This window comes from Grampus griseus, assembly GCF_964374135.1.
Source record: "Grampus griseus genome assembly, chromosome: 12".
Lineage (NCBI taxonomy): Eukaryota > Metazoa > Chordata > Mammalia > Artiodactyla > Delphinidae > Grampus > Grampus griseus.
The window spans coordinates 7040621-7067168 of record NC_139006.1 but is presented as its reverse complement, the minus strand read 5'-3'; the positions used below and the strand labels follow the sequence as shown (position 1 = coordinate 7067168).

Below are 26548 nucleotides of genomic sequence, written 5' to 3'. Positions count from 1 at the left end.
GCTTTGGAGCAGTGGCTTTGAGCCCACACTGAATAATCTAGGATCTGCAGATCAAAAGGATTAACTGAAGTATCTGTTATACATAAAGAATTTTCTGTAATGCCTTGAAGTATAAACAGTGTTTTGCATTGTATGGGACATAGTCATTACTCTCGAGTAATGTCAGCCACAGAACCAAAGTAAATCTAATCTGAGAACAGAACGTTGAAACTTAGAAACGGTTTCCAGAGAGCCAATTCACGGTAGAGAGATAAGGGACCGAAAACCTAGTCTATCCAGGGTAGTTGAGTTTTTTAAACCTTTGAAGATACTTACCTCCCAGCCTCTCTCAGTGGTGCACTTCAATCATTTTTTACCTTTAGGGAAATCATTTTTTTTTTAACACCTAAAATTTATTATCCTCTTATTGTCCACTAGGCATTAGGTTAAATACTTCACATAGATTGTCCATTGCTTCCTCACAATAAAACTGTGAACAAAATTGTGAAGGAGACCCTATTGTTAGCTCCTTTTGATTGAGTTTAGAAACTAAAATTTTAAAATTAGTGGCTTTCCCAAGGGTATTTGGAAAGTGGCAGAGTCTCATTTCGAACTGTCTGTGTTCTCAACCACCAGCTTCAACTGCAGCCCGTAGTCAAAATGTTTGAGTACTTTGTACGGACCCGGCCCTTGCTAAGCATTTTACACATACCATGTCTTTCAATTAAAACTTTTCCCTCTTTGGTTTTTCTTATCTTTAAAAAAACAAAAAAGTTTTTTTTTTTTTTTTTTTTTTAGTCTTAAGGATGATTCTTTCTTAGACTTCTGATTTCTATACTAAACAAGTTCAGTTCTCTTTAACTTTTCCAGAGATCCTTTCCAGATTTTTTCTCAAATAATAAGTAAAAGCTGTTAAAAAAAAAAAAAAAAACCCAAATGCCTGTTAATTATAGTGTATCTGGGGCTTCCCTGGTGGCGCAGTGGTTGGGAGTTCGCCTGCCGATGCAGGGGACACGGGTTCGTGCCCCGGTCCGGGAAGATCCCACATGCTGCGGAGCGGCTGGGTCCGTGAGCCATGGCCGCTGAGCCTGCGCGTCCGGAGCCTGTGCTCCGCAACGGGAGAGGCCACAACAGTGAGAGGCCCGCGTACCACAAAAAAAAAAAAAAAAAAAGATAATTATAGTGTATCTGAAAGGTGATTTGGGAGATTTGCATATTCTATAGTATTTCTAAATCATATATCCAAGAGTCCATATGGGTATTTTTCATGTTTAGCTTATATATTATTCAATTATGATCCATTCTTTGGCTGCCCAACTCCCTGTAACACAGACCTCTCAACTCTTAAGTCATATCTATTGTTTATTCTGATTCTGTGCTTTTTATTTATTTGTCTATATATGCACTACATATACAATGGCAAATACAAGAAAGGGACTTCATTTTGCATTTTTCTTTTTAGGACAAGGCCTGGAGACTGTCTGTAGCGAAGACATCAGTAGACATTCTTAAATTACTGTGTGACATTCAGAAAGGTAGTTTCCATCTCTGTTCGCTCCTCTTGGTTTAGTTCTAAAGCTGATCCTTTTCAAAAGAGGGCATCAGTGACATCTCCCATCCTGACCCACAGTTTTCCTGCCTCTGATTGTCTTTTTTGATCTCACACACTTTACTTCATGAAAAGGCTTTCTTGCCTTATTCTTTTGATTAGTAGTGTAAGAGCAGAAGCATGTAAGATCAACTCATCATTTGTGCATATGCTTCAGTGACTGTTTAATGCTGGACTAGATTTCTTTGGTGCCTTGCACTTTTTACTCACATTGCTCACTTACCACTTGGTTATGATTGGGAAAAAACCCATTTAACCTTGAATTTAAAACAATTAACAAAGTAATTCTCTTGGGGAAAAAAAAATCTGGAATTTATTTCAAAAAAATTGCCATTTGTTTTGTAATCAACAAACTTCTCTTTTCTACCTTCAGAAAGAATAATTAGATTTCCTTTTGTACTTAAATTGTCTTCTATCAGAATCTGAAAAGAACTACTGAAGACTTGGGAAAAACAAAGCGAATTAAAATTTTAGCTTTTAAAAATTCTGATAATATCAGAATTTGGATGTATGCTATAACTTTTAAAAATTTAATTACAGACAATCTGCAGAAGAAGGATGAATGGGAAGAAACCTTGAAACAATTTAAAACTGTTGCTAGCTTACAGGTAAAGATGTTAAGCCATGTTGAACATTATTACTTGACTCATCAGTGCATTTGACATAGATCAGTTCCTCCTTCTTAAAACCTTCTGTACTAGCCTTCAGAGACTTCAGATATACTGATTTTTCCTCTTTCTGTCTCTCTTTTTTAAAGCAGCTTTAATGTAATATAATTCACATACCATACATTTAATCTATTTGAAGTGTATAATTCAATGGTTTTGGGTGTATTACATTATTGATTGTTTAAATCGTGGTAAAGTACATACATTGTAAAATTTGCCATTTTAACCATTTTTCTATTTACAATTCAGTGGTATTGACTCCATTCACAGTGCAGTACAACCATCACCATCACCAGTATCTACTTTTCATTCCTTCAGGCAGAAACTTTGCACCTGTTAAGCAATAACTCCCCATTCCTCTCTCCCCGCAGCCACTCGTAACCTCTAATCTACTTTTTATCTCTGAATTTTCCTATTTCATAAATTTCATATAAAGTGGAATCATAAAAACATTTGTCCTTTTGTGTCTAGCTTTTTTTACTTAGTATAATGTTCATCCATGTTGTAGGATGTATAGAACTTCCTTCCTGTCTCTGGCTGAATAATATTCCACTGTATGGCTCTACCACATTTTTGTTTATTTATCTCTTGATGGACACTTGGGTTGTTTCCACTTTGGGGCTACTGTGAATAATGCTGCATTGAACATGGATGTACAAATATCCGTTAACTTCCTGCTTTCAATTCCTTTGGGTATATACCCAGGAGAGGAATTGCTGAGTCATATGGTAATTCTATGTTTAACTTTTTAAGGAACTGTTCTCTGTTTTTTAATTGTATTCTAGTTTATGCCTTTTTAAAAAACCATTTTGGTTTACGGTATCTTTATAGATTATTTATTTAACTCTGGTGGCCCGGAATGATGGCTAACAGTAGCTGTCATTTACTCAGTACTTACTATGTACTAGACATGGGGCTTTGCATGTGTTATTTGTCACAGTAGATCCCCAGGGAGGGTACTGTTATAATTCTCCTTTACAGATGAGGAAACTGAGGCACCACAGTGTCTCAAAATATTGCAAAAGACAGCAAATTGTCTATAGAAACTGGCCCAAAAGATTACTGTCTACTTCATAATGTCTTAATTTTTTTTTCTATATAGTTTCATTCTAGGCAGTTCACTTTTTCTTGAAAATTAATTTCTGTTAACTTTGAACTGATTGTCTTCAGATTTGAAATTTGAAATTAATTATTTTATTTTGGCTCTAGGGCCTTCCTAACGTGAAAAGATTTTATAAATAGAAGGGCTGTCAAGGGCTAACTGATAAGTTTCATCAAATAGGATATTGGGTAGATGTGAGGATCTCTTTGTGAAAACTTGAAATTAACACACCGGCAGATTTAACTCGTAACTGTATTATCTCAAAGTGTGTAAAGAAGAAATAATTTATCACAGTTTATTGTACTGCTGTTTCTCAAAGTATGGCCCATGGACTCCCAAGGGTCTCTTGAGACCCTTTCAGGGAGTCCATGAGATTAAAACTCTATTTATAGCAAAAATAAGAAATTGTTCTTTCCATCCATATTCTCGCATGAGCGTATACTGGGTTTTCAGAGGCTTCATGATGTGGTAATATCATTGCTCTAAAGGCTGATGGTATGTGCACTTTTATATGCTCTTGTATTTTAAACTTTTCTGTTTAATTTCTGATATGGTAAATATTGATAGATATCTCCTTTAAAAGTTTTTTGGTGTCCTCTATAATTTTTAAGAGTGTAAAGAGGTGCTACAACCCAAAAGTTTGCGATCTTCTGTGTTAAACAATAGATGTCTTTGTGTGAAGCACCCAGGAGTCAGCATAAGTTAACTTCTCCGCGGTCTTCTTAAATTTGAAAATTACAGGTACTTTAAAGCAATGGTTTAGATCTAAGCAAAGTCATGTTTAGTTATGGTGCTACCATTTATGGAACAATCCTTGTGCCAGGTCTAGTGGGAGAGGCCAGGGATGCTGCTAAACATCCTCCTGTGCAAAGGCAGCCCCTGCGGCACAGAATCATCTGGCAGATTGAGAAACCCTGTTCTGAAGTGTGGCGTCAAAGAAGAAGGTCTCACTCACTCCCACTACCTCTTGGTGTCCTTCCCTGGGCTTCAGCAGGATCCTTTTATTGGGTTGGAAAAATTAATTCTAGGTCTGGTGTTAGCAGCTAACCAGAAGTTATTACAGAAAAGAGCAAAACTAGCTTCTTCAAGCCACCAGGGTAGAATCGCACAAACCTAATACTTAATCCCTCCCTCCTTCTGTTCAGGGTTAGGGTTAGGGTTAGGGTTAGGATTAGGACAGAATTACCACAACAGAATTACCAGACCCAAAGACGTCAGCAGTGCCAAAGTTGAGAAAGCCCTGGGTTAAGTGATATTTTCCCCTTTTCCAACCTTTATATAATAAGTTACTTTTGAAACATAGAGTCTTAAATTCTTGATTTACAAGGGAGAGAGAGAGGTAAAATAGAGTTCCGAGACACTCCAGTGGTTTTCAGCCGCAGATGACCTGGACAGACGTGGAGCTTTGTCTTGCTTGCCTTGCCACAGGAGAACTTCGAGGTCTTTCTTTCATTTGAAGATTACAGCAGTAGTTCCCTGGTAGCAGAGCTCCGGGAACAGCACATTAAAGCTCAGCAAGTCGCACGGGCTAAACACAAACCCTGGAGGCCAGCAGACCCTGCGGCTGCCGAGGAGGACAGGCTGAGCGCCGAGTCCAAGCTGCACCGACAGGTGCTGGCCCTGCAGGTGTCCCGGCAAGAGCTGGAGGCCAAGATGATTTTGAGGGCCTTGAACGACTGGAACGTGGAAGGGGCACTGAGAAAATGCAGGTGAGTTCTGGGTCCCCAAATCACACAGCTCATCAGAAAGGAACCCTCGTTTCATTTACTTCTTTTTTTTTTTCTTTTTTTTTTTTTTTTGCTGTACGCGGGCCTCTCACTGTTGTGGCCTCTCCCGTTGCGGAGCACAGGCTCCGGACATGCAGGCTCAGCAGCCATGGCTCACGGGCCCAGCTGCTCCGCGGCATGTGGGATCTTCCCGGACCGGGACACGAACCCGTGTCCCCTGCATCGGCAGGCAGACTCTCAACCACTGTGCCACCAGGGAAGCCCTTCATTTACTTCTTCGGTGACAAGGATAGGGATGGTGACCCTTTCACTTCCACAGACGTGATTCTTGGTTTCTTGCCCTGAGAGCCTGTTTTGGATGCCTGGGTCAGAAAGTGGTGGCGTAGGGACTTGTGGTTAAGAATCTGCCTGCCAACGCAGGGGACACAGGTTCAAGCCCTGGTCCGGGAGGATCCCACATGCCATGGAGTGACTAAGCCCGTGCGCCACGACTACTGAGCCTGTGCTCTAGAGCCCACGTGCCACAACTACTGAAGCCTGCGCACCTAGAGCCCGTGCTTGACAACAAGAGAAGCCACCGTGATGAGAAGCTCATGCACCGCAACAAAGAGTAGCCCCCACACGCTGCAACTAGAGAAAGCCTGCGCGCAGCAACGAAGACCCAACACAGCCAAAAATAAATAAATAAAATAAATAAATTTATTTAAAGAAAGAAAGTGATGGCATACAAGAGGTGTGACTAACTGTGTGTAGTTAGGTAACCAAACCATTGAGTTTCGATCACCTTGCAGTGCAACAGTTAGTGGTATCCCAAGCAAGTTGAAAAACGAAGCACACTGAAAACACTTAAAGGCATTGTAAATGTTGTTAGTGGTTATATATATATACTTTTTTTTTTTTTTTTTTTTTTTGCGGTACGCGGGCCTCTCACTGTTGTGGCCTCTCCTGTTGCGGAGCACAGGCTCCAGACACGCAGGCTCAGCGGCCATGGCTCACAGGCCCAGCCGCTCCGCGGCATGTGAGATCTTCCTGGACCGGGGCACGAACCCGTGTCCCCTCCATCGACAGGTGGGCTCTCAACCACTGCGCCACCAGGGAAGCCCCAGTGGTTATATATTAATCCAAGAAAGGCAAATCCATCTGCTTTCCATATGAGTGCTCTAACTTCCGACACTTCCTTTCTTCCAAAGAGACTTGTTTAAGTATCACTGCAACACCAACACTGGAAAATTGCTGTTCCTGACGTGTCAGAAGCTTTGTCAGATGTTGGCTAATGGCTTTCCAATGGCAATCCCTGAGGGACTAAATCTTCCTTCTGAGATACATGATCTAGCATGCCAGGCTGCCACCATCTGCAGTCCAGGTGACAAGATTTATAATCTACGTGGTTTTATATTCTCTGCTTCATTTCGTACTTGTCCAATGCTGTCTCCTTACAGTTGGACACTGAGGTAGAGAAGCGATCATTATCCCTCTTTCACAAAGGGGACATTATATTTGAATCTCTATGGGGGTTACTATTTTAAAGTATTTCCAAAATTAACAATGTCATTTCTGACTATTGACAATATTCGCTTTCAGAAGATTGTGAAATTCCTTGCCTCCCCATATCTGATCTTACTTTCCAGTAAAGCTTAAAAAGAATGTTGACCTGTATTATTTAGGGTAGTCAAAGCTATGTGGAAACCTTTCTCTCTGCTTTGTGGCCTACCTTAGAATTTTGAATGGTAATTATTTAAAGATTGTTTATGTTGTTCTAAACACATGAAATACTAGTTTAATGATTTTTTTCTCCATTTTCTTTCAGATTTTTTGCTAGATGCCTTAGAACTCTGTAAATATACTTTAATGGCAGTAGAGCTTTCCAGACAGTGCCAAATGGATGACTGCGGAATTCTCATGAAAGTAAATTGCTTTGAATTTCTTTTCCTTAAACAAAACCCCTACCCAATCCATTACACACCACTTTTAAATCACTTGCATAGTTTATAAAAATACTGAATCTACCTCTCATATTTTCTTACTCTAGACCAGAGAACTACTTAAGGGCATGAGACCACTTCTCTTTTCTAGTAATATTTATTGGCTTTTATTTGCACTATCTTTTGAAACATTGGGCCTCAAACAAGGCATCTCTGGACATTGTCCAGAGTAACAGTTTGGTTTTTTTTTTTTTTGTTTTTTGGCCATGTGGCTTGCAGGATCTTCCCCTGCCAGGGATCAAACCTGGCCCCCGCAGTGAAAGTGCCAAATCCTAACCAGTGGACCACCGGGGAGTTCCCTGAGTAACAATTTAACTTAAAGCAGCATTATTTTAAGCCATAGACCAGAAGAAACAGACTACATGGTTGTATTTGACCATCAACATTGTGTTTGGCTCTGATAGATCTGATTCTGGATTCTGCTTGGTGAAGAAGGAATCTGTGTCCTGGAGTGTCCTTATCTGTGTCTTTTCTGTATGACTTGATATTTAGACTTCCTTTGGAACTCATAAAGATCCATATGAGGAGTGGTCTTACTGTGACTTCTTCAGTGAAGATGGGATAGTTCTCGAGTCCCAGATGGTGCTCCCTGTCATCTATGAATTGATTTCATCACTTGTGCCTCTGTCTGGTAAATCTCATTTGTGTCATCTTTTTTCTGTGTACTTCTGCTTCATGCAAGTTTAAATGGTAGAGGTTTGGAACTGAAACTACACATAGTAACGTGGATGAATCTTGTAGGCATAATGCTGAACAAATGAAGTGAGGAACAAAAGAATGTGTATTGTATGATTTCATTTATGTAAAGTACAAGGACGGGCTATAAGGAGGCCATGCTATTGGAAATCAAGGTAGTGTTTACCCTTGGGGTGTAGACTGGAAGCGGGCAAGGGGACGGTTTCTGGATGCTAGTAGTGTTCTGCGTCTTGGTCTGGATGTACACTTACCTGTACATCCAGACCTGTAAAGGTTTTGTTTTTTTTTAAGTGACAGGTTGCTTTAGAACATTATTTGATATGAGCACAATATTAAAGTATCTCTGGGACTATGTGCTCTAAAAGAGAGTTATTTTACTTATTGTTATTGACTTTATTCTCTTTTGTAGAAAGCAAGAGATATCCCTTCGATTCTACAAGTTTACCATACTGCTCCATCAGTGAAGGTATTTGACATCAGAAACGTATAACCATTGAATTACGATTTTGTAAATAGGCCAACATAGAAATTCCTTGAAATCCTGAATATGAATCTGATGTAATGTCCTTAATATAGTTTCTTAATTATTACTGTTACATTGTTACTCTTCCAAACTGTCAGGAAAATGGGTCATTTGGCTTATAGTGTTAACTTTTATGAATCTGTTCATAAATTTGGTCTTCCAAGTAGAGAAATGGTTTTCTTCAGCTGATGATTTAAGCATCTCAAAATAGGCAAGTTACAATCAAAGTACCTCAGTATCCACGTACCTAGCTATTTTCTGGTTTAGATCAAGCCTCATGTTAACTCTTTTATTTACTAACTTTGAGAATAAATTCTATGACCATTACCTGCATTGAAGAAGTAGACCGTCCCTGAAAACAATTTCCAAATATGGTATTTCTTTGTTTAAAAAAAATCTAAATATTAAAATACTTGTACTCGAGTAAAATACTTTTATCTTTCACAGGAGACAGCCTTATGTTACCTATTATCAATTCCATCTCTGCCTTGCTTCAGAACCTTCAGGAATCTAGCCAATGGGAGCTGGCCCTAAAATTTGTAGTTGGTTCATTTGGTACCTGTCTTCAGCACTCTGTGTCAAACTTCATGAATGCCAGTTTGAGTGACAAGGTACAGTTTCGAGAACAACTACTTTCACTTTGCGCAAATACAGATACAAAAGCACTGCCAGGGCTTCCCTGGTGGTGCAGTGGTTGAGAGTCCGCCTGCCGATGCAGGGGACACGGGTTCGTGCCCTGGTCTGGGAAGATCCCACATGCCACGGAGCGGCTGGGCCCGTGAGCCATGGCCGCTGAGCTTGCGCGTCTGGAGCCTGTGCTCCGCAACGGAAGAGGCCACAGCAGTGAGAGGCCCACGTACCGCAAAAAAAAAAAAATCACTGCCAAACAAAGGAATTTGGAACCCACATTTTCCTATTTGGCTTTGTTGTAAGGAAATTGGTAATTTGTCAGATTTAGGAAACGTCTGTTGAACATCTACAAAGTCAGGTATAGTTCAAGGTGCTTGCACACATTTTCTTTTTTTAAAAAAATTATTTTTTTATTTTATTTTATTTTATTGTATTTCTTTATTTTTGGCTGCATTGGGTCTTCGTTGCTGTGTGTGGGCTTTCTCTGGTTGCGGTGACAGGGGGCTACTCTTTGTTGCGGTGCGTGGGCTTCTCATTGTGGTGGCTTCTCTTGTTGTGGAACATAGGCTCTGGGTGTGCGGTCTTCAGTAGTTGTGGCACGCGGGCTCAGTAGTTGTGGCACGCGAGCTCTAGAGTGCAGGCTCAGTAGTTGTGGTGCACGGGCTTAGTTGCTCCGTGGCATGTGGGATCTTTCCGGACCAGGGCTCGAACCTGTGTCCCCTGCATTGGCAGGCGGATTCTTAACCACTGTGCCACCAGGGAAGCCCTTGCACACATTTTCATACCTAATCTTTACGACAAACCTGAGAGACTCCACTTTGCAAAGGAAGAAACTCAGATTCAGGGAGGTAAAGTAAATAATCTGAGGCTTTTGGTTGCAGTGTTAAGTCCTCTTACTCCAAACCCAGTGACCACATTGGTTCAATCTGCTATCGATCTGCTATTTGTTTTACTGTGGCCCAAATTATAATTATTACCCGACGGCGTCATTAAAAAGATTCTAGAAGACAAACTATCTGTTGATAACTTGCTGATGAAGCTGGTCTTGTATTCATTACTACTACTCTATTCATATTTACTAAATGCCAATATTTTTAAAAATCAGCTTTATTGAAGTATAGCTTTCAAAATTAAAATGCACGTATTTTAAGTATATCAACCAATGTATTCACCTTGTCACCAACACCATAATCAAGGTACAGGGTATTTTATAAGGTTCCTTTTTGCCCTTTCCCAGTCAATTCCCCTGCAAGCCCCAGCTTTCTGTCATTATAGATTAAATGACAATACTTTTTGCATATAATGATGAATTTTCAAAGTTCCTTAATATTTAAGAAAAGTTTTCAAAACTATGCACAGACGTGGACCTGAGAATTCTTTTGTTCTTTTCTAAAAGTTGTGTGGAGAGGCCACATTAGTTAAATCCAAGCATGTTGTTATGGAATTGAAAGAGAAAGCCATTATGTTTATCAGGGGAAACGCCGCAACACTTTTGTACAAAGTGAGTATTAGTTTGTGGTAAGCCCTTCTCTCTCTCTCTCTCCCTCTCTCTCTCTCTCTCTCTCTCTCTCTCTCTCTCTCCCTCCCTCCCCCCTCTCTCCTGCTTCTGATTTTTCAGTAAGGATAAGAGTGAGGAGGGGGAGGGGATGTTGGGGACTTGAAAAGAAGTAATACAGAGAAGGTAAGGGTTCTGTGTCATATAGAACTTGTTAGAGTTTCTTTCCTTAAATTTATAATAGTGATAAAAGACATTAAAACTAAGCAAACAAGTTGGAACTATTTTACTATAAATAACTTTTCATGAAATGCTTGTTCTTTCGTAGGACCTAAAACTAAATTTAGTGACAAATCAGCCTTTAGAAACTGAATTCTGTTTTGACTGTGAGGAATTTGCTTCTCTGGATGCTTTCTTCCCACAGGTATTTAATTGTCGCCTGGTGGACCTCAACTTGGCATTGGGGTACTGCACTCTCTTACCACAAAAAGAAGTCTTTGAAAATATATGGAAGCTCATAGATAAAGCATGGCAGAATTACGACAAAATATTGGTATGACCTAAGGAAGCACACCTTCAGTTCTTGAAATATTGAATATTTAGGGGAAGAAGTAAAATTGGCTTTGCCACCAGATCTTAAAGATTTAGCAAAAGAAACGTCAAGCTAACACACATGGTTTCTACCAGCTTTTCCTTAACTGGCAACACACCAGGGAATGTATATGCAGGTCCTAAGCATTGCTCAACCCAGAGGATTACATTTTTTATTTCTTAAATCTGTATTCAGCCAGAGAACCTCACTGCTTATGCTTACTCTAGTGTACTGGAAATCTTAGACCCATGAGCCAGTTCTTCTTTGTAGGACAAGTTTAACGGATGCAAAACTTGTCTTTGATATTGTTTGTTTCAAAATTTGCCCTTTGTGGGCATTTTACGTGCAGGATAGCTCAAATTTGACCTTTTCTTATGAAAGAAATCCAGACTAAATTTATGGCATCACACTAAAAGCCGAATTACCTAAGTATTATATTAATACAAGTAATGACGGTGTATGAAGCAACATGTAACATTCCAGCTGTTATCATAAAGAAAGATTATGGTTTTTATTGTTGGGTTTCGTATAAAGGGTATTAGAACATTTTCTATTTGCAATTCAATTTTAATTCTATTTTAATTTTTTAGGCAATATCTCTGGTGGGCTCTCAGCTGGCCAGTCTCTATCAGGAAATAGAAATGGAGCTTAAGTTCTGTGAACTCAGTACTGATTCCCGGTGGGGCATTCGTCTTAGTAAACTTGGTGTGAGTATTCTTCAAGTGCCATGAAGTTTCATCTATTTCCAGTTGGAAAATTTAAAACAAAGAACTCATTATCCTTTACTTTTGGAGAGGCTATATATAAACTGACTTATAAGTTTTAGTTAGTTATTACACGCATTGGTGCTTTCAAAGAAATAAGGACCTTTTGCCTCATTTTCTTTTTGCTATATTTTTAAAGAAATTAGAAGAGGCTTGACATTTCATCTGCTTAACCTTCTCATTATAGGAATGTATCTAGTACTAATTAACATTTAAGGTATTCCAGGCCTACCCTTTAGCCTCATACTTTTTTGTGTGCTATTTGTTTAAAGATAATATTAAAATGTATATACATTGTACTAAGCTTCAGCAACTCCTACCAGGGAGAAGTAAGTGGCCCTTATTTTTCACTTTGCAAAAACAAACCAACAAAATCCTGTTTTCTTTACTATGAATGTAAAACATTTTATTTTATTTGCAAATAGTTGACATATCAGGAATGTAACCATTGTAGAAATGGTATATGTTTTGACGCCTCGTTCCTATGCAGTAATGGGACTGTTTGTTGCTAACTACCAAACTTGACTGAAGAGCCAGGGGTTAGTGTGACTAAGAGAGATTTTGGACCTCTAGCCAAATATACCTGAAATTTCAGAGTGATGGTCAAGTTGGGTAGTATGATAAAAATAAAAGTTGAAGAAGCTATAGAAAAATGCTTCTCTAAAAAAATGGATAGTAAAAGGGCAGGTCACAACAGTGCCCTTAGTCTGATACATTTCAGTTTAGCAGGGTTTTTGTTTTGCTCTTTTTATTTCTAGATTTCTTTCCAGCCAGTTTTTAGGCAACATTTTCTCACCAAGAAAGACCTCATTAAAGCTCTTGTGGAGAATATAGATATGGATACAAGCCTCATTCTGGAATATTGCAGGTAATTCTTTAAATTTCATTGGTATTTTTGCTGTTAGCTTAACAAACCGGTAATGCTAATGTGAGAACACAGTGATAACAGTGATTATTACATGTGGCCCATGACCTCTGATGTTTTCTTTTGCTCAACCTCAAACTGAATAAGTCCAAACCAGATTAAATTCTCTTATGATATCACCTTTTTTTTTTTTTTTTTTTTTTTTTGGCGGTACATGGGCCTCTCACTGTTGTGGCCTCTCCCGTTGTGGAGCACAGGCTCCGGACACGCAAGCTCAGCGGCCCTGGCTCACGGGCCCAGCCGCTCCGTGGCATGTGGGATCTTCCCAGACCAGGGCACGAACCCGTGTCCCCTGCATCGGCAGGAGGACTCTCAACCACTGCTCCACCAGGGAAGCCCGATATCACCTTTTTAATTCACTCTTTGGTGTTTCCTCAACTTGCCTCATGATAAGCATCACGTGGGGCACTTGATTAAAAATACAGATTCCTGGGTCCCTCTATATTGGTTCTGACTCGGCAGGTCTGGGCTGAGGCCCAGGAAACTGGTCTTAGTAGAAGCTCCAGACGATTCACATGATAAGGGAACTTTGGGAATATTCTGAGCAAGTAAACTTCTAAATCAGATCAAGTTAGGGGCAAGTTGATCTTAAATTAAAAATTGGTGAAAAGTATGATTTAGGGAGAATTTTTTTTTAATAACTTTAAAAAACTGAGACCAAATGTTATTTATAGATACAGCTTACTGTGATGAGGAGGATCAAATGATTTATAATTTATATCCCAGTTGTTTTTGTCTGATAAATTTAGATATTAAATTTGCTGGCCCATTATTAGTTTCAAAGTGGTTTCCCACACATCATCACGTTTACTTTTTATTGTATATTATAACCAATTTATGTATGAGAAAACAAACCCATATTAGGTGCCCTGCTCAAGGTCAGATAATAAGAACTGCTCCTAAAATACCAAGGGTGCTGTAATCCTTATCCAGTTTGTGACAGATGGGTGGAATCTCAGTTCTCGATAATGAGGCTGCTTAGTGCATTTCCTCACCAGACAGGGATCTAGTTCTTTGTCCTTGTGGATGGTGGGGAGTAATGTCCCTGGCTGTCACCATCCTGAACCTGCAAGTCAGGGACCATAGGCTGCTCATAGCTCTAACTAGCTGTGACCTACCTGCACTCTGATATAACAAAACTATGCCATTCTTCAGTTTGGAGTGCTACAAATCCAGAATGAGGTACACACCCCTTTTCTGAAATTGAAATAGCTCTAATTATGTCAGGCTCATTTCACAATCGTTGTGCTTACATATGGCATTGCTGATTTTTACTTGTGTGATAGTGACCGTCTTGCCTCAGGCAGTCCCACTGAATAAATTTAGGTGACCTTTACAATTTCAGGGAATGACTTTAAAATTATTGTATGTAAAGCTCTTCTTGAGATTTCAGTTATTCTGTATAACAGATTAAACTATCCCTATCTTATTAATAGGGCTTAGAAGGCATTTCAGTTGTCGATTTGTCTATACTAACCTGATTCTTAATTTTTAAATGTACTACTTTTTCCAATTCAGATGGAACATATTAAAATCAAAGTCCCACATAATTCCATCCATCAGGGATAATCACTGTTAAGAGTTTGGCCTATACTGTTCTTTTTTTTTTCCTTATGCATTTACTAACATGCATTTTTAAAAGTTTATGAAAAATAGAATTGTACATTATCTTATAGCATGTATCCTTCACTTAACAAAATAATGTCTTCTCAGATTAGGACATATAGCTCTTCCTCATATCCGTTGAATCCTATGGTATTCCTTTGGATAAGTTATTTAACCAGCCTCCTATTGATGAGTATTTGTTTCCAATTTTTAAATATTACAAGCAGTTGTTACGGGACATCCTATATGTGTATCTTTGCTACTTTTGTGAAGTGTATGAAAGTGGAATTTCTCTATTAAAGGACATATATATTTTCAACTTTATTACAAATTTCCCTCCAAGATTGTGCCAGTTTATATGCCCACCAAGAATATCTGATATTTTTAAAAGCAAGAATTAACTTTGAAAACAAGTAGATGGTCTGGTTATGACACTTGACAATGGAAGGGTTAGATTTCAGTGGTGGGAGCTCATACCTAAGTTTTCTGTGAGAAACTGTAGAAATGCATGCATTTGGGGACATTCATGTGTAATTGAATATTTATTTCAGCACATTTCAGTTGGACTCAGATGCAGCTCTTCAGCTGTTCATTGAAACACTCCTCCACAACACTAATGCCAGCCAGAGCCAGGGAGACACAAGCACGGAATCCACAAAGGAGCAGCGTTCCAAACTCCTGGCCAAAGCCATCGAAATGGTTCCTTTACTGACAAGCACAAAAGATTTGGTCATCAGTCTTAGTGGAATACTGCATAAGGTAGATGAATGGTGAAATGAATGCATTGGGTCGTTTCACGCATCCCTCCTACCCTTAATTAATCAGATATCTATAGTAACAAATTGAAAATGTAAGTCCTATATTTTTTGTAAACTATTAATTTTCAAAAAATTTTAGATTTCTGTATTTTTATTATACTTCAATACAGCACGTTTCCTGTCTTTTTTTCCTCCAAAATAAAAATAGCCCTTTTCCCCAGATTTTTAAAAATAGCACACATTCTTTGAAAAAGATCAAACTAGAGAGAAAGGTATAAATCAAAAAGTGAAATTTCCCTACAACCCCACTCCCACAGATTAAAATGTTAATAATTTGGTAAATATCTTAGACTAAATATACTATCCCGTCACTCTCTTTTTTCATTTAACATATTGTCGTTACATGTCAGTGCATAGACGTCTCTCTCATTTTTGACAGATACATATTTATTATTCCACTATGTGGATGAAACATCCTGTATTTAACCAGGCCTTTATGAAAGGACATTTAAATTTTTTGTAAATTTCATTATTATAAGTTGTTAAAATGAATATCTTCATACACACATTTGCCCTCTTTGATTATTTTTTAGGAGATCTTCTGAGAATTGGAACTTTTAGGTCAAGGGGTAGTTTGATGGGGGAGTGAAGGTGGATAGAAGGGGAAATAAAATTATAAGACTAAAATTATAATACTTCAGTTTTATGTTTTGCTTGTAATTCAGCCAAAAATTATATAGACTTGCTCAAAATTTCTAGGTAGTAAAGAGATCATCTTCCCACTTCGTTCGATGTTATTATTCACGTGAATTTAGTTGGCATTTAAAATTTTTTTTTAAAAGTAATGGTGTGTGGGCAGAAACAGAACAAAGAGAATATTTTCTTTCTTTTTATAAACATATATAGATGCCACCCAGCTATTTCTTGTATCTTAATATATGGTTATAGCTGGAATGAAATCCTTTGAAAAGGTTTTGCTTGGAGGCCCACACTTTTAGTTATGTCATTTCCAAGAAAAGGTCAAATTTCTCCTGTTCTAATTTTCCCATCATAAATGGAAGAAAGAATTTTAATTTAAAAACCTTATAAAATTATTCGGACTTCCCTGGTGGCGCAGTGGTTAAGAATCTGCCTGCCAATGCTGGAGACACAGATTCGAGCCCTGGTCTGGGAAGATCCTACATGCCGCAGAGCAGCTAAGCCCGTGCACCACAACTACTGAGTCTGTGCTCTAGAGCCCACGAGCCACAACTTCTGAGCCCACGTGCCACAACTACTGAAGCCTGCGCGCCTAGAGCCCATGCTCTGCAACAAGCGAAACCACCATGATGAGAAGCCCCCGCACCGCAACGAAGAGTAGCCCCTGCTCGCCACAACTAGAGAAAGCCCGTGCACAGCAACGAAGACCCAACACAGCCAAAAATAAATAAATAAATAAAATTTTTTAAAGTCTTATGAAATTTTAATATGTTTATCTTTCTAGGTTTTTAGTACCTTAAGAACATTTCTCTGTATTGAAATGACATTGCCTCATACAGTTTTCTTAAAAAACAGCTTTTGAGACATTCTAAAGATGTATGTTTATTCTAATAGTTAATTTTAGAGATGAGAAAATGTTAGTTCATTTTTTAAAGAATAATCTAACTTAATATTGTAGTGCACTGAGCTGTCATATTTGTAATCTCTGCTGATGAACATAACTGCATAAAACCATCAACGAGCCTGGCAACGTCTTCTCCAGTTTTGACATATTTTTGTTTTTATACAGTTGGATCCCTATGACTATGAAATGATTGAAGTCGTCCTGAAAGTCATAGAAAGAGCTGATGAAAAGATAACCAACATTAATATTAATCAGGTATAACAAATATAGATTTTAAAATTATGTTTTTATTTGGACCATTTAAAAAAATTACTGTTATCTAGTGTCTTTCTGGACTGTCCTCTGAGCTCCCTTTAAACTGTAGTTTTTACTCTATTTCCTTTTCTTTAAAAGGGATACAGAAGTAGAAAGAGTTTTTGTGCTCTCCATGTTTTATCTTAATCCAGTTTTTGCTCTACTGAGGCAATTTAAATCTGGCCAAGAGTACAAAGTCACAAAAAGACTGATTTAGAAGAATTAAGGCAAAAATATTTGTCATCTGGCAAAAAAAAAAAAAAATCAAAGCATGTAAGACCCAGAGTCAAATTTAGCTTTCTATATTAGTAGGTAGGTCCTGGACTAAATTCTATTTTAGTACTCAGTAACTTCCTAGTGTTTTACAAATATGGTCATAGGAGCTTACATATATTTTTAAATTGGATTTTAAAAATTAAAAGAAAATGGGTTGATTCAAAAAGTTATATAAGCCCCAGGGACTTCCCTGGCGGTCCAGTGGTTAGGATGTGTCTCTTTCATTGCCGAGGGCCTGGGCTCAATCCCTGATCAGGGAATTAAGATTGCCCACATGCAAGTCGTGTGGCACGGCCAAAAAAAAAAAAAAAGTTGTACAAGCCCCCAGAATATAAGATGTAAACTTAAGAGAGAATATAGAGGATTAATTTTAGATCTACTGCCTATGTATTTAAAGTGAAATCAAGTATTTTTGAGGTATATCTAAAACTATTTGAAGAGAGTAGAGAACTTCCAAACTCTGGTTTATAAAACATCCCACCAACAACAGGGTTCCGCCGGTTTCTCCTAGTATAATTTCTTTAATGATCACAAAAGTTATGGTTTAGAAGAATAGCATAATAGTTTTGAAGGTAAAACTACGAAAGGTTTTGATCATCTTTATGAATATGAGACTGTCCCAGGAATGGAACCCTATGATAGTATAGAATTAGATGATTTTAAAACACTTAATGATGGGTTTAATCTCACAGGAAAATACTTTTTTAATTTAATGTAGGCATTGAGTCTTCTGAAACATTTGAAGTCATACAGAAGAATTTCTCCTCCAGTGGACCTAGAATATCAGTATATGTTGGAGCACGTAATAACTTTGCCATCAGCTGCCCAAACTAGACTGCCTTTTCACCTAATATTCTTCGGCACAGCACAGAGCTTCTGGAAAATTCTCTGTATGTTCATTAACTTCTTATGAATTGTACCGAATAGCCAAAACCCTTTTCTTAGGTAAATCATACTATCTTTGTTTCCTTTCTAGCTACGGAACTCAGTGAAGAATCCTTCCCAACATTGCTCTTAATTTCTAAGTTAATGAAGGTAATGGGTTAAAACTCATAAAAGTCGTATCTTTATTCTGTAATTCATTCAGACCCTGTGTAGAATGATTTTATGCTGTTTTCAGCATTTAAAGGTAAGCACGTAAGTCAGCCTTAATTTTTCCTGTCTTTGAAGTTCTCTCTGGACACTCTGTACGTGTCTACGGCCAAACACGTTTTTGAAAAAAAACTGAAGCCTAAGCTCCTGCAGTTAACACAAGCTAAATCCTCGACACTGATTAACAAGGAGATAACTAAGATCACTCAAACCATCGAATCCTACTTGTTATCTATCGTTAACCCGGAGTGGGCTGTAGCCATTGCCATCAGTCTAGCCCAGGATGTCCCAGAAGGTATGGATTCTTCCTTTAATTGGGCTTAAAATGGTCGGCTGTGTTGTTTTTGGAACTTGTAAAAAAATGTACTCCTTTCTCATCTTTAAGGAGAAACAGTATGATAGCTTAGAAATGTATGTGCCCCCTCTCCTCACTTGCGGCACTGCTGTACATTAAAGAGGAACCAAGCAAGACACCATGCTGCTTGCCCAGGGCGCAGAGACATAGGCATTGCTCAGCTTGAATATAGATTAATACTTCCTCATATCCAATCATACATACTTCCAGTAATGAATCCTTAGACATTGTTGCATGATCAAAAAAATACACAAACACAGGCACTTATTGCCATGTTTTTGGTTGTAACAAAAGTTGAAAATAACTGGGCTTCCCTGGTGGCACAGTGGTTGAGAGTCCTCCTGCCGATGCAGGGGACATGGGTTCGTGCCCCGGTCTGGGAAGATCCCACATGCCACAGAGCGGCTGCGCCCGAGAGCCATGGCTGCTGAGCCTGCGCGTCCGGAGCCTGTGCTCCACAACGGGAGTGGCCACAGCAGTGAGAGGCCCGCGTATCGCAAAAAAAAAGAAAAAAAAAGAAAATAACTGATTTTTTTAAATGCTCATTTGTCAGGAACTGGTTAAAAAAATAGTGTATTCATAGAATGGAATTCTATGTAGTTGATTTGGAAATATATCCAAGATATATATTAAGTGAGAACAGCAAACTGTACTATATGTATGGTCTTATCCCATTTTAACGTGCTTGAGCACATGTGCGTGCATACACAAACATACACAGAAAACTTCTGGAGGAATGTAAGGATCTAGGGGATAGGAATAGAAACTGAAGGCCTCTGTGGACTTGCACTTCCTACTTTGTATCCTCTGGCCTGTTTAAATTGTTTTTTTACTATGAGTATGCTTCCTGTCATTGTTTTAAAAAACTGGCTAATTTGACTGAAATACATTGTCTTGAAAGGACTACGATTTGCTTATAAATCTTTTATCTCTCTAGGTTCCTTCAAGATGTCCAGTTTGAAATTCTGCCTGTATTTAGCTGAGAGGTGGCTTCAGAATATCCCATCTCAGGTGTGTCTGAACTGTAAGATTGAAGGCTCCTCTTTTTTTTTTAAAATGAAAGGGTAGCTGATTTACAATATTATATTAGTTTCAGGTGTACAACATAGTGATTCAAAATTTTTATAGATTATACTTCATTTATAGTTATTATAAAATATTGGCTATACTCCGTGTGCTGTAAAATATATCCTTGCAGCTTGTTTATTTTATACATAGTAGTTTGTACTTATTCCCCTACCCCTATATTGCCCCTCTCGCCTTCCCTCTCCCCACTGGTAACCACTAGTTTCTTCTCTGTGAGTCTGTTTTGTTATATGCATCTGTTTGTTTTATTTTTTAGATTCCACATGTAAGTGGTAACATACAGTGTTTGTCTTTCTCTGTCTGACTTATTTCACTAAGCATAATACATACCCTACAGGTCTATCCATGTTGTTGCAAATGGCAAAATTTCATTCTTTCTCATGACTAATATTCCGTTATATATATGTATATACCGTATCTTCTTTTTCCATTCATCTGTCAATGGATACTTAAGTTGCTTCCATATCTTGGCTACTGTAAGTAGTGCAGCTATGAACATTGGGGTACAGGCTCTGCTTTCTTTTTTTTTTTTTTTTTTTTTTTTGCAGTACGCGGGCCTCTCACTATTGTGGCCTCTCCCGTTGAGGAGCGCAGGCAGCGGCCATGGCTCACGGGCCCAGCCGCTCCGTGGCATGTGGGATCTTCCCGGACCGGGGCACGAACCCACGTCCCCTGCATAGGCAGGCGAACTCTGAACCACTGCGCCACCAGGGAAGCCCTCTTTTTAATTTAAATTGTGCTCCCCTAGCATCCCTTCTCATCCTGCCCCGGTGATAGGTGTTTTCAAGGGTTGGATGCCTAAACTGGAAAAAGAAGATGAGGCTTGGTGTAGACACTTAAAGGTGTAACTAAGGCAGAGAGGGACCTTGACTGATAAAGCTGGATTCTTAGGCTCACTTGCGATTTAGAAAACAAGAGTTTCTTTTTGCTTGGAATTTTTTTAAAAGGATGAAACACGTGAAAAAGCTGAAGCTCTGTTGAAGAAGCTTCATATTCAGTACCGGCGATCAGGCACGGAAGCTGTGCTCATAGCCCACAAGCTGAACACTGCAGAGTATTTAAGAATGATCGGGAAACCAGCACATCTCATTGTCAGTCTGTACGAACATCCCAGCATAAATCAAAGAATTCAGAATTCATCTGGCAAAGATTATCCTGGTGAGGGCAAAACCCTTTTTATCTTTTTGTCCAAGGAGACCTATCCTTTTGATTCCCAGGTATCTTGCATTGAAAACCTGAGGTTTTCTTTCTTTGCCTTTAATATCTTAGACATTCACGCGGCTGCCAAAGAAATAGCTGAAGTCAATGAAATTAATTTGGAGAAAGTCTGGGACATGTTGTTGGAAAAATGGCTGTGCCCGTCTGCGAAACCTGGTGAAGTAAGTGCTTGTTCTGAGCATGTCTGTTGTTGAGTATGAGCTGATGGCTTCTTCTCAAAGGCTAATTATTTGTCTTGCAATGATACGACTTCTAATTAGGAGAACGGGATGTTAGAAGGAGCATTGGAGCATTTTAATGCCTTCTGTTGTCTGATGAGTTTCAATGGGGTTGTTTACGTTTTCTTTTCCTTTAAATGTTGTTTTGCTGCTATTCTACCTTTTTTTTTTTAACTTGCCAATGTTTTTTTTATTGAAGTATAGTTGATACATTCTACCTTTTAATTGATGAATTAAATTAATTTCAGATGAATTTCAGATGAATTCTTGTATAAAAGAAGTGGCCTATTCTTAGACTCAGATTCATGTGATTATTTTATTTTTTTATTTTGAAATAATTTTAAAGGTACAGAAAAGTTGCAAGAATAGTATAAAAGAATTCCCTGTATACCCTTCACCCAGATCTATCAGTTTTTAACATTTTGCCACATCTGCTTCATCACTCTCCCTATAATATGTTTACACATAACATTTTTCTGAACCATTTGAGAGTAAATTACATGTGTCATGCCCCTTTACCCCTTAAGAATTAAGTTTGTAGTTCGAAGAACAAGGATTTTCTCTTAACCACAGTATAATTATCAAAATCAGATAATTTAGTATTGATACAATTTTGATACAATATTGGTAAAATACATATATATATTATGTATACCTCAATTTATGGTCCATGTTACAGTTTAACCAGTTGTGCCAATAATGTTCCTTACAGCAGTTTTCTCCTCTGGGACCAGAATCTAATCCAGGATTATGTGTTGCATTTATTTGTCATGTCTCTAATCTCTTTTACTCTAGAACAGCTCCATAACTTTTCTGTCTTTCATGACACTGACATTTTTGAACAGTTTAGGCCCGTTATTTTGCCCCTCAACTTGGGCTTGTCTGTGTCCTCATGATAAGATTGGAGTTACGCATTTTGGATAGAGTATTACCTGAGTGATTGTGTGTCTTGCCCAGGGTCTGACATCTGGGGGCACACGATGTCTCTTTGCCCTAATAGGGATGTTAATTTAGCTAATTTGGTTATGCTGTTGTCCATTTCTGTACCACATAATTACTACGTTTCCTTTTATAATTATTAGGGGAGATGTTTTGAGACAGTGAAATATTCTGTTCTTCAGATTCCCCCCTGCACCACACATGTGCCTTGATTTAGACTCTACTGATGATTCTTACCTGAATCTGTTTTATCTGTGGCGGGACCTGGACATTTTTGAAGGGTGCAGGCCATTTGGTTTATAAAATGGCTCGTTCTGGGTTTACTGATGTTTCTCATGATTAGATTCAGGTTATGGAGTCTTAGCAGCGTACTCTATAGGGGGTGTGTTCTCTTCAGATAGGAGAACACATAGCATCAGTTTTTTAGAAATAATATTAACATCTAAATTCATGATGGGACTCGGCAATCCAAATGCAGAATCTTCGGAATTGTTTCTTCTGAGTTTTCAGGCAGAATTTAATGAGGGAGATTCTATAATTCCTCTATCCACCTAGGCAGGTATCCTTGGGGAAAAAAATCCATTTTTAAACAAATAGTATAACTAACATGACATTAGATTTTCAACTAGTGGTTTTTATATTCCTTGGCGTTCACTTTAACAAGTATTTTTTGAGTATTTACCAAGAGCAAGGACTGTGTATCAGTGGAAACAGAGGACTTAGAAGCATATCCAGGCCACGTAGAATCTGTGTTTGACTCAAACCCACATGTTTTAACTTATGCATAAACCTGGAGCACTAAACTGAAAGCCCCTTGAGACCAGGAACTGTGTTTATACATATAGCACCTAATACATTTCTTTGTAAGTCCCCATAAATATATACTGAATTAAGGGATAACTCATAAAATTCATGGAGTCCTTTCTTTTTAAAAATTACCCAATGAATGTAAGCTCCAGGAGGACAGGAATATTTGTTTTATTCACTCAGGCAAATGCCTGGTGCATGGTAAGTGCTCGGTACATATTTGTTGACTGAATGAATGTGAGTAATCCCATTTTTTAAAGCAAGAATCTTCTCATAAAGTAATGAATTACACTGTAATTCCCTGTCTGTAAATAAAAATTTTTTTATAAATCTTTTTTTTTTTTGCTGTCATCAAACATGGAGGTGCTGGGGGTTGAACCCAGGGCCTCACGTATGCTCAGCGTGCACTCTACCACTGAGCTACACCTCCTCCTCTAAATATAATTTTGTATATTGGGTTTTTTCATCTAATAGACTTTCATAAGCTTATACAGTCAACCAAGTTTCTTCAATTTTTAACTTTTTTTCTTTCACTTTTTCAAAGCCACCATCAGAATTATTTGAACTTCAGGAAGATGAAGCACTACGAAGGTATTCTTCCTGTACTTACGTTTGTCTACATCCTGTTGCCTAGTAGGAATCTTACCAATGAATGTGTTAGACATTGGACTTTCTTGGTATAACTTGGATCAGAACCTCTGAGAAGAATCAGTTCATTGATATATGGCTGTGAGTGTGTTAAGTATCTCCAGTGGAATAAATAAAAAACAACCAAGATCCAGAGTTTCTGAACCCTCAGTGAGTTCCCACTAGAACACCTTTAGCAGAGAATGTACATTGAGCAAAGGAAAACTCTTCTGTAGCTAGGACTCTGCCCCAGACCCCTGTGTATTCTCTCTCCCTGGGGAGCTAGGCTGGTTCAGATATAGGCCACCAGGATTTCTTTTTCCCTTCTAACCTAAGACTGAGCCCTAGAAAGGCACATTGGTGTTACGTAGTGTGCTAAGTCTGACTAGTCATGGCTTGCTCTCTTGAGAAGACTATATCTGTGCTCAAATCAGAAAATGTGATAATCTATTAATGATGCTTGGCATAGGCATGGGAAAGGGAGTGGTAGCATGCATCCCAGCTTTTTGCCATTCTGGTCTGGACCCAAGTAGCTCAGCTCACTCATGAAGCCCTACACCCTACATTGGCCCTGGAGATCTGATGGTGAGAGAGGATGTGGAAAGATAAACACTGGAAAAGAATTTTTCCTGGTTTGGGGAGAACTGGCCTAGTATCCCCTCCATGCCTTCTTTCCTCTGGTCACCCCTTCGTCCTTGCTTAGTCCTTTAAGGGCAGGGACACCTTTGTCTAAGCAAGAGGTAGCTCCTGGAGCATCTGACTGAACCAGCCACCTGGACAGGCTTAGAGGGAAACAGTTCAGAGAGAGAGAGAGCGAGAGAGAGAACCCCAAGAAGGAGATCCCAAAGGGTACTTCATGCCAATTTCATAACTTCCTGCCTTTTCCCAGTGGAATCTCCACCCCCCTCCCTTCCAGTACACCTGATTGTCTTGCCCTTCTCTGGAGGGGGCCAGTCAGCCCTGAGTCCAGAGGTTAAAACGTGCCACTAACAAGGTCCTGTGAACTAAACCTGAAGTTTCCATGTGTAGCGTTCAATGTACTTTGCAGCTATGGTTAGTATGATTTGTATTAATTCCTTAACTAGAAAGAATATACGTTTTGGGAGGTTGACTAGCCGTTTCATAGATGAGAGGACTGACGCGTGACATTTATTGTCTTTATTATCTTCTTTAGCTGTGAAGGAACTCAAGAAAAAAATTAAGCACCCTTTAAAGGAGATAGCCCTTCAGGGCTGCGTTTGGGATGTCTAATGACTTTTTCTATGGAGAGTAAAACAGGTCTCTTGTTTTGCTAACCTCTCACTAAGTTAAAGTCTAAATGTAATTAACAATTTTTTTTCAGAGTCCTGTATCTCCTTCTGTCTCGTCCGGTTGATTATAGTTCAAGAATGCTGTTCATTTTTGCAACATCAGCTACAACTGTAAGCTCTACGAACTTAGTCGAAGCTCATCTTTACATCTAAGCTTAACATTTTTTCCTGCATATTTACCATTTACAAATGATTAAGATAATGCTCACTTCTGTACTCACTCAAAGTACGTCTTACTCTACAGATGAGGATTGTAGTATCTGCCGAGCTCCGTTTAGTGCTGGCTTCTGAAACATCCTGCTTGGCAAACTGAGTGGTGCAGCTGTTGACAATTCCCATGGGTTATCCACATTCACTGTTTTAACGCCCTGGTCCAGCTGCATCCCTAATACCAGAGGCCCCAACGAGCCAGCCTGAGAGAAGTCTCCACCCTGGTCTCCAGGCCCTGCCTGAGCTGTCACACCCCTCCCCACTAAACTCTAGGGATAACTTTCCCTTATCCCTAAAGGCAACTCGATCTCCGGCCTTCAGGCTTTTACATATAGAAATGTTCTCTGGGGCAGTTGGAGCAGAGGGAGAGTAAAGGTGTAGATAGAAGGAAGAATGGGGAAAAGGCTGAGATGCTGATTGTGTGTCTTTGACCGCAAGGGGGGAAAAATCCCTTCTTGCGTATTAGTTTATCTGATAGTCATTCTTTCAAGTAAAAATGGTGTTCCATGAAAAGTGCCTGGTTCAGCTCACAGCTCAGTCATACAAGGGCTTTTCCCTGAAAAAACCCATGGCCTCGCGGTGTGCTTTACGAGTACCTCCTGTTCAGTCATGTAGAACATTAATGAATATGTTTTGATTAATTAATAGTAACACGTATTCAAGTGTGAACTCATAGTACTATATTCAGGAGTTGAGGTTTAATAAAATTAATTCTTATTGCTTCAAGAACCTTCTTAAGTGGACGTCTCTTGTTTGCAGTACTGCAAATGTGAAGGATGTGGTGGCTGCCACCGCAGCTGGGTGTCCTACCGTTCACCCACCAGTGCTTTGGCACCATCAGTGCAAATATTAACACAGTGTAAAAGGCACGTATACCATTATGGTATTATTACAAAAATGGTTCTAACTATTTTCCTTCTCAAAGAGTGTAAGAAGCCCTCCAGCCCCCATGCAGGGGTCCATGGAACACACTTTAAGAACCACTGACTCCCTAAGGGCAGACATAGACTTTAATGTTTTAAAAACTGATGTGGCTCATGTTACCTAGATGGAAACTCAGTTATCCAACTACAACACGCGGCACAGCTCTACAAACCTCTTTTGGTCTTACAGACGTTAGGTGTGCACCAGCTCACTTTCGCCCACAGAATGCGAGCCCTGCAGTGTCTGCTCTATTTGGCTGACAAGGAAACTGTAGAATCTCTCTTCAAAAAACCCATTGAAGAAGTGAAGTAAGTGGAAGTTTAAAAATCGTATCAATAGAAAACAGATTCTTTGGAAGCATAACTTTTAAGCCCCATAGTTCAGAAGAGCGCGTTAGAGGGGCCTTGTCAACGTGGTTCTGTTGCCTCGGGTGTCCTTGACGTTCTGACAAAGGGGAAACAGGCCTTTAAGAACATCTTGTTTCCCTCGAGTCTTTGAGACATTTAGAAACTGAGTGTTTTCTTCATCTTGCTC

At 39.0% G+C, this 26548-nt stretch overlaps 1 protein-coding gene across 1 annotated transcript in view; it reads left to right on the top strand.

The window, feature by feature from the left end:
• Positions 1-26548, top strand: part of KNTC1 (kinetochore associated 1) — a gene marked incomplete at its 3' end in the record, with an annotated part of 69350 nt that overhangs the window by 32882 nt on the left and 9920 nt on the right. The window contains exons 32-54 of the mRNA XM_082667502.1: positions 1442-1514; positions 2129-2196; positions 4787-5067; positions 6276-6448; positions 6893-6990; positions 7560-7698; positions 8173-8229; positions 8734-8897; positions 10313-10417; positions 10836-10964; positions 11594-11710; positions 12526-12635; positions 14849-15056; positions 16824-16913; positions 17947-18118; positions 18205-18263; positions 18399-18615; positions 19613-19686; positions 20709-20919; positions 21031-21140; positions 23488-23534; positions 24913-24991; positions 26204-26322. Coding sequence (XP_082523628.1) covers positions 1442-1514; positions 2129-2196; positions 4787-5067; positions 6276-6448; positions 6893-6990; positions 7560-7698; positions 8173-8229; positions 8734-8897; positions 10313-10417; positions 10836-10964; positions 11594-11710; positions 12526-12635; positions 14849-15056; positions 16824-16913; positions 17947-18118; positions 18205-18263; positions 18399-18615; positions 19613-19686; positions 20709-20919; positions 21031-21140; positions 23488-23534; positions 24913-24991; positions 26204-26322 — 2900 coding nt within the window. The remainder of the gene's footprint in view (positions 1-1441; positions 1515-2128; positions 2197-4786; positions 5068-6275; positions 6449-6892; positions 6991-7559; positions 7699-8172; positions 8230-8733; positions 8898-10312; positions 10418-10835; positions 10965-11593; positions 11711-12525; positions 12636-14848; positions 15057-16823; positions 16914-17946; positions 18119-18204; positions 18264-18398; positions 18616-19612; positions 19687-20708; positions 20920-21030; positions 21141-23487; positions 23535-24912; positions 24992-26203; positions 26323-26548) is intronic.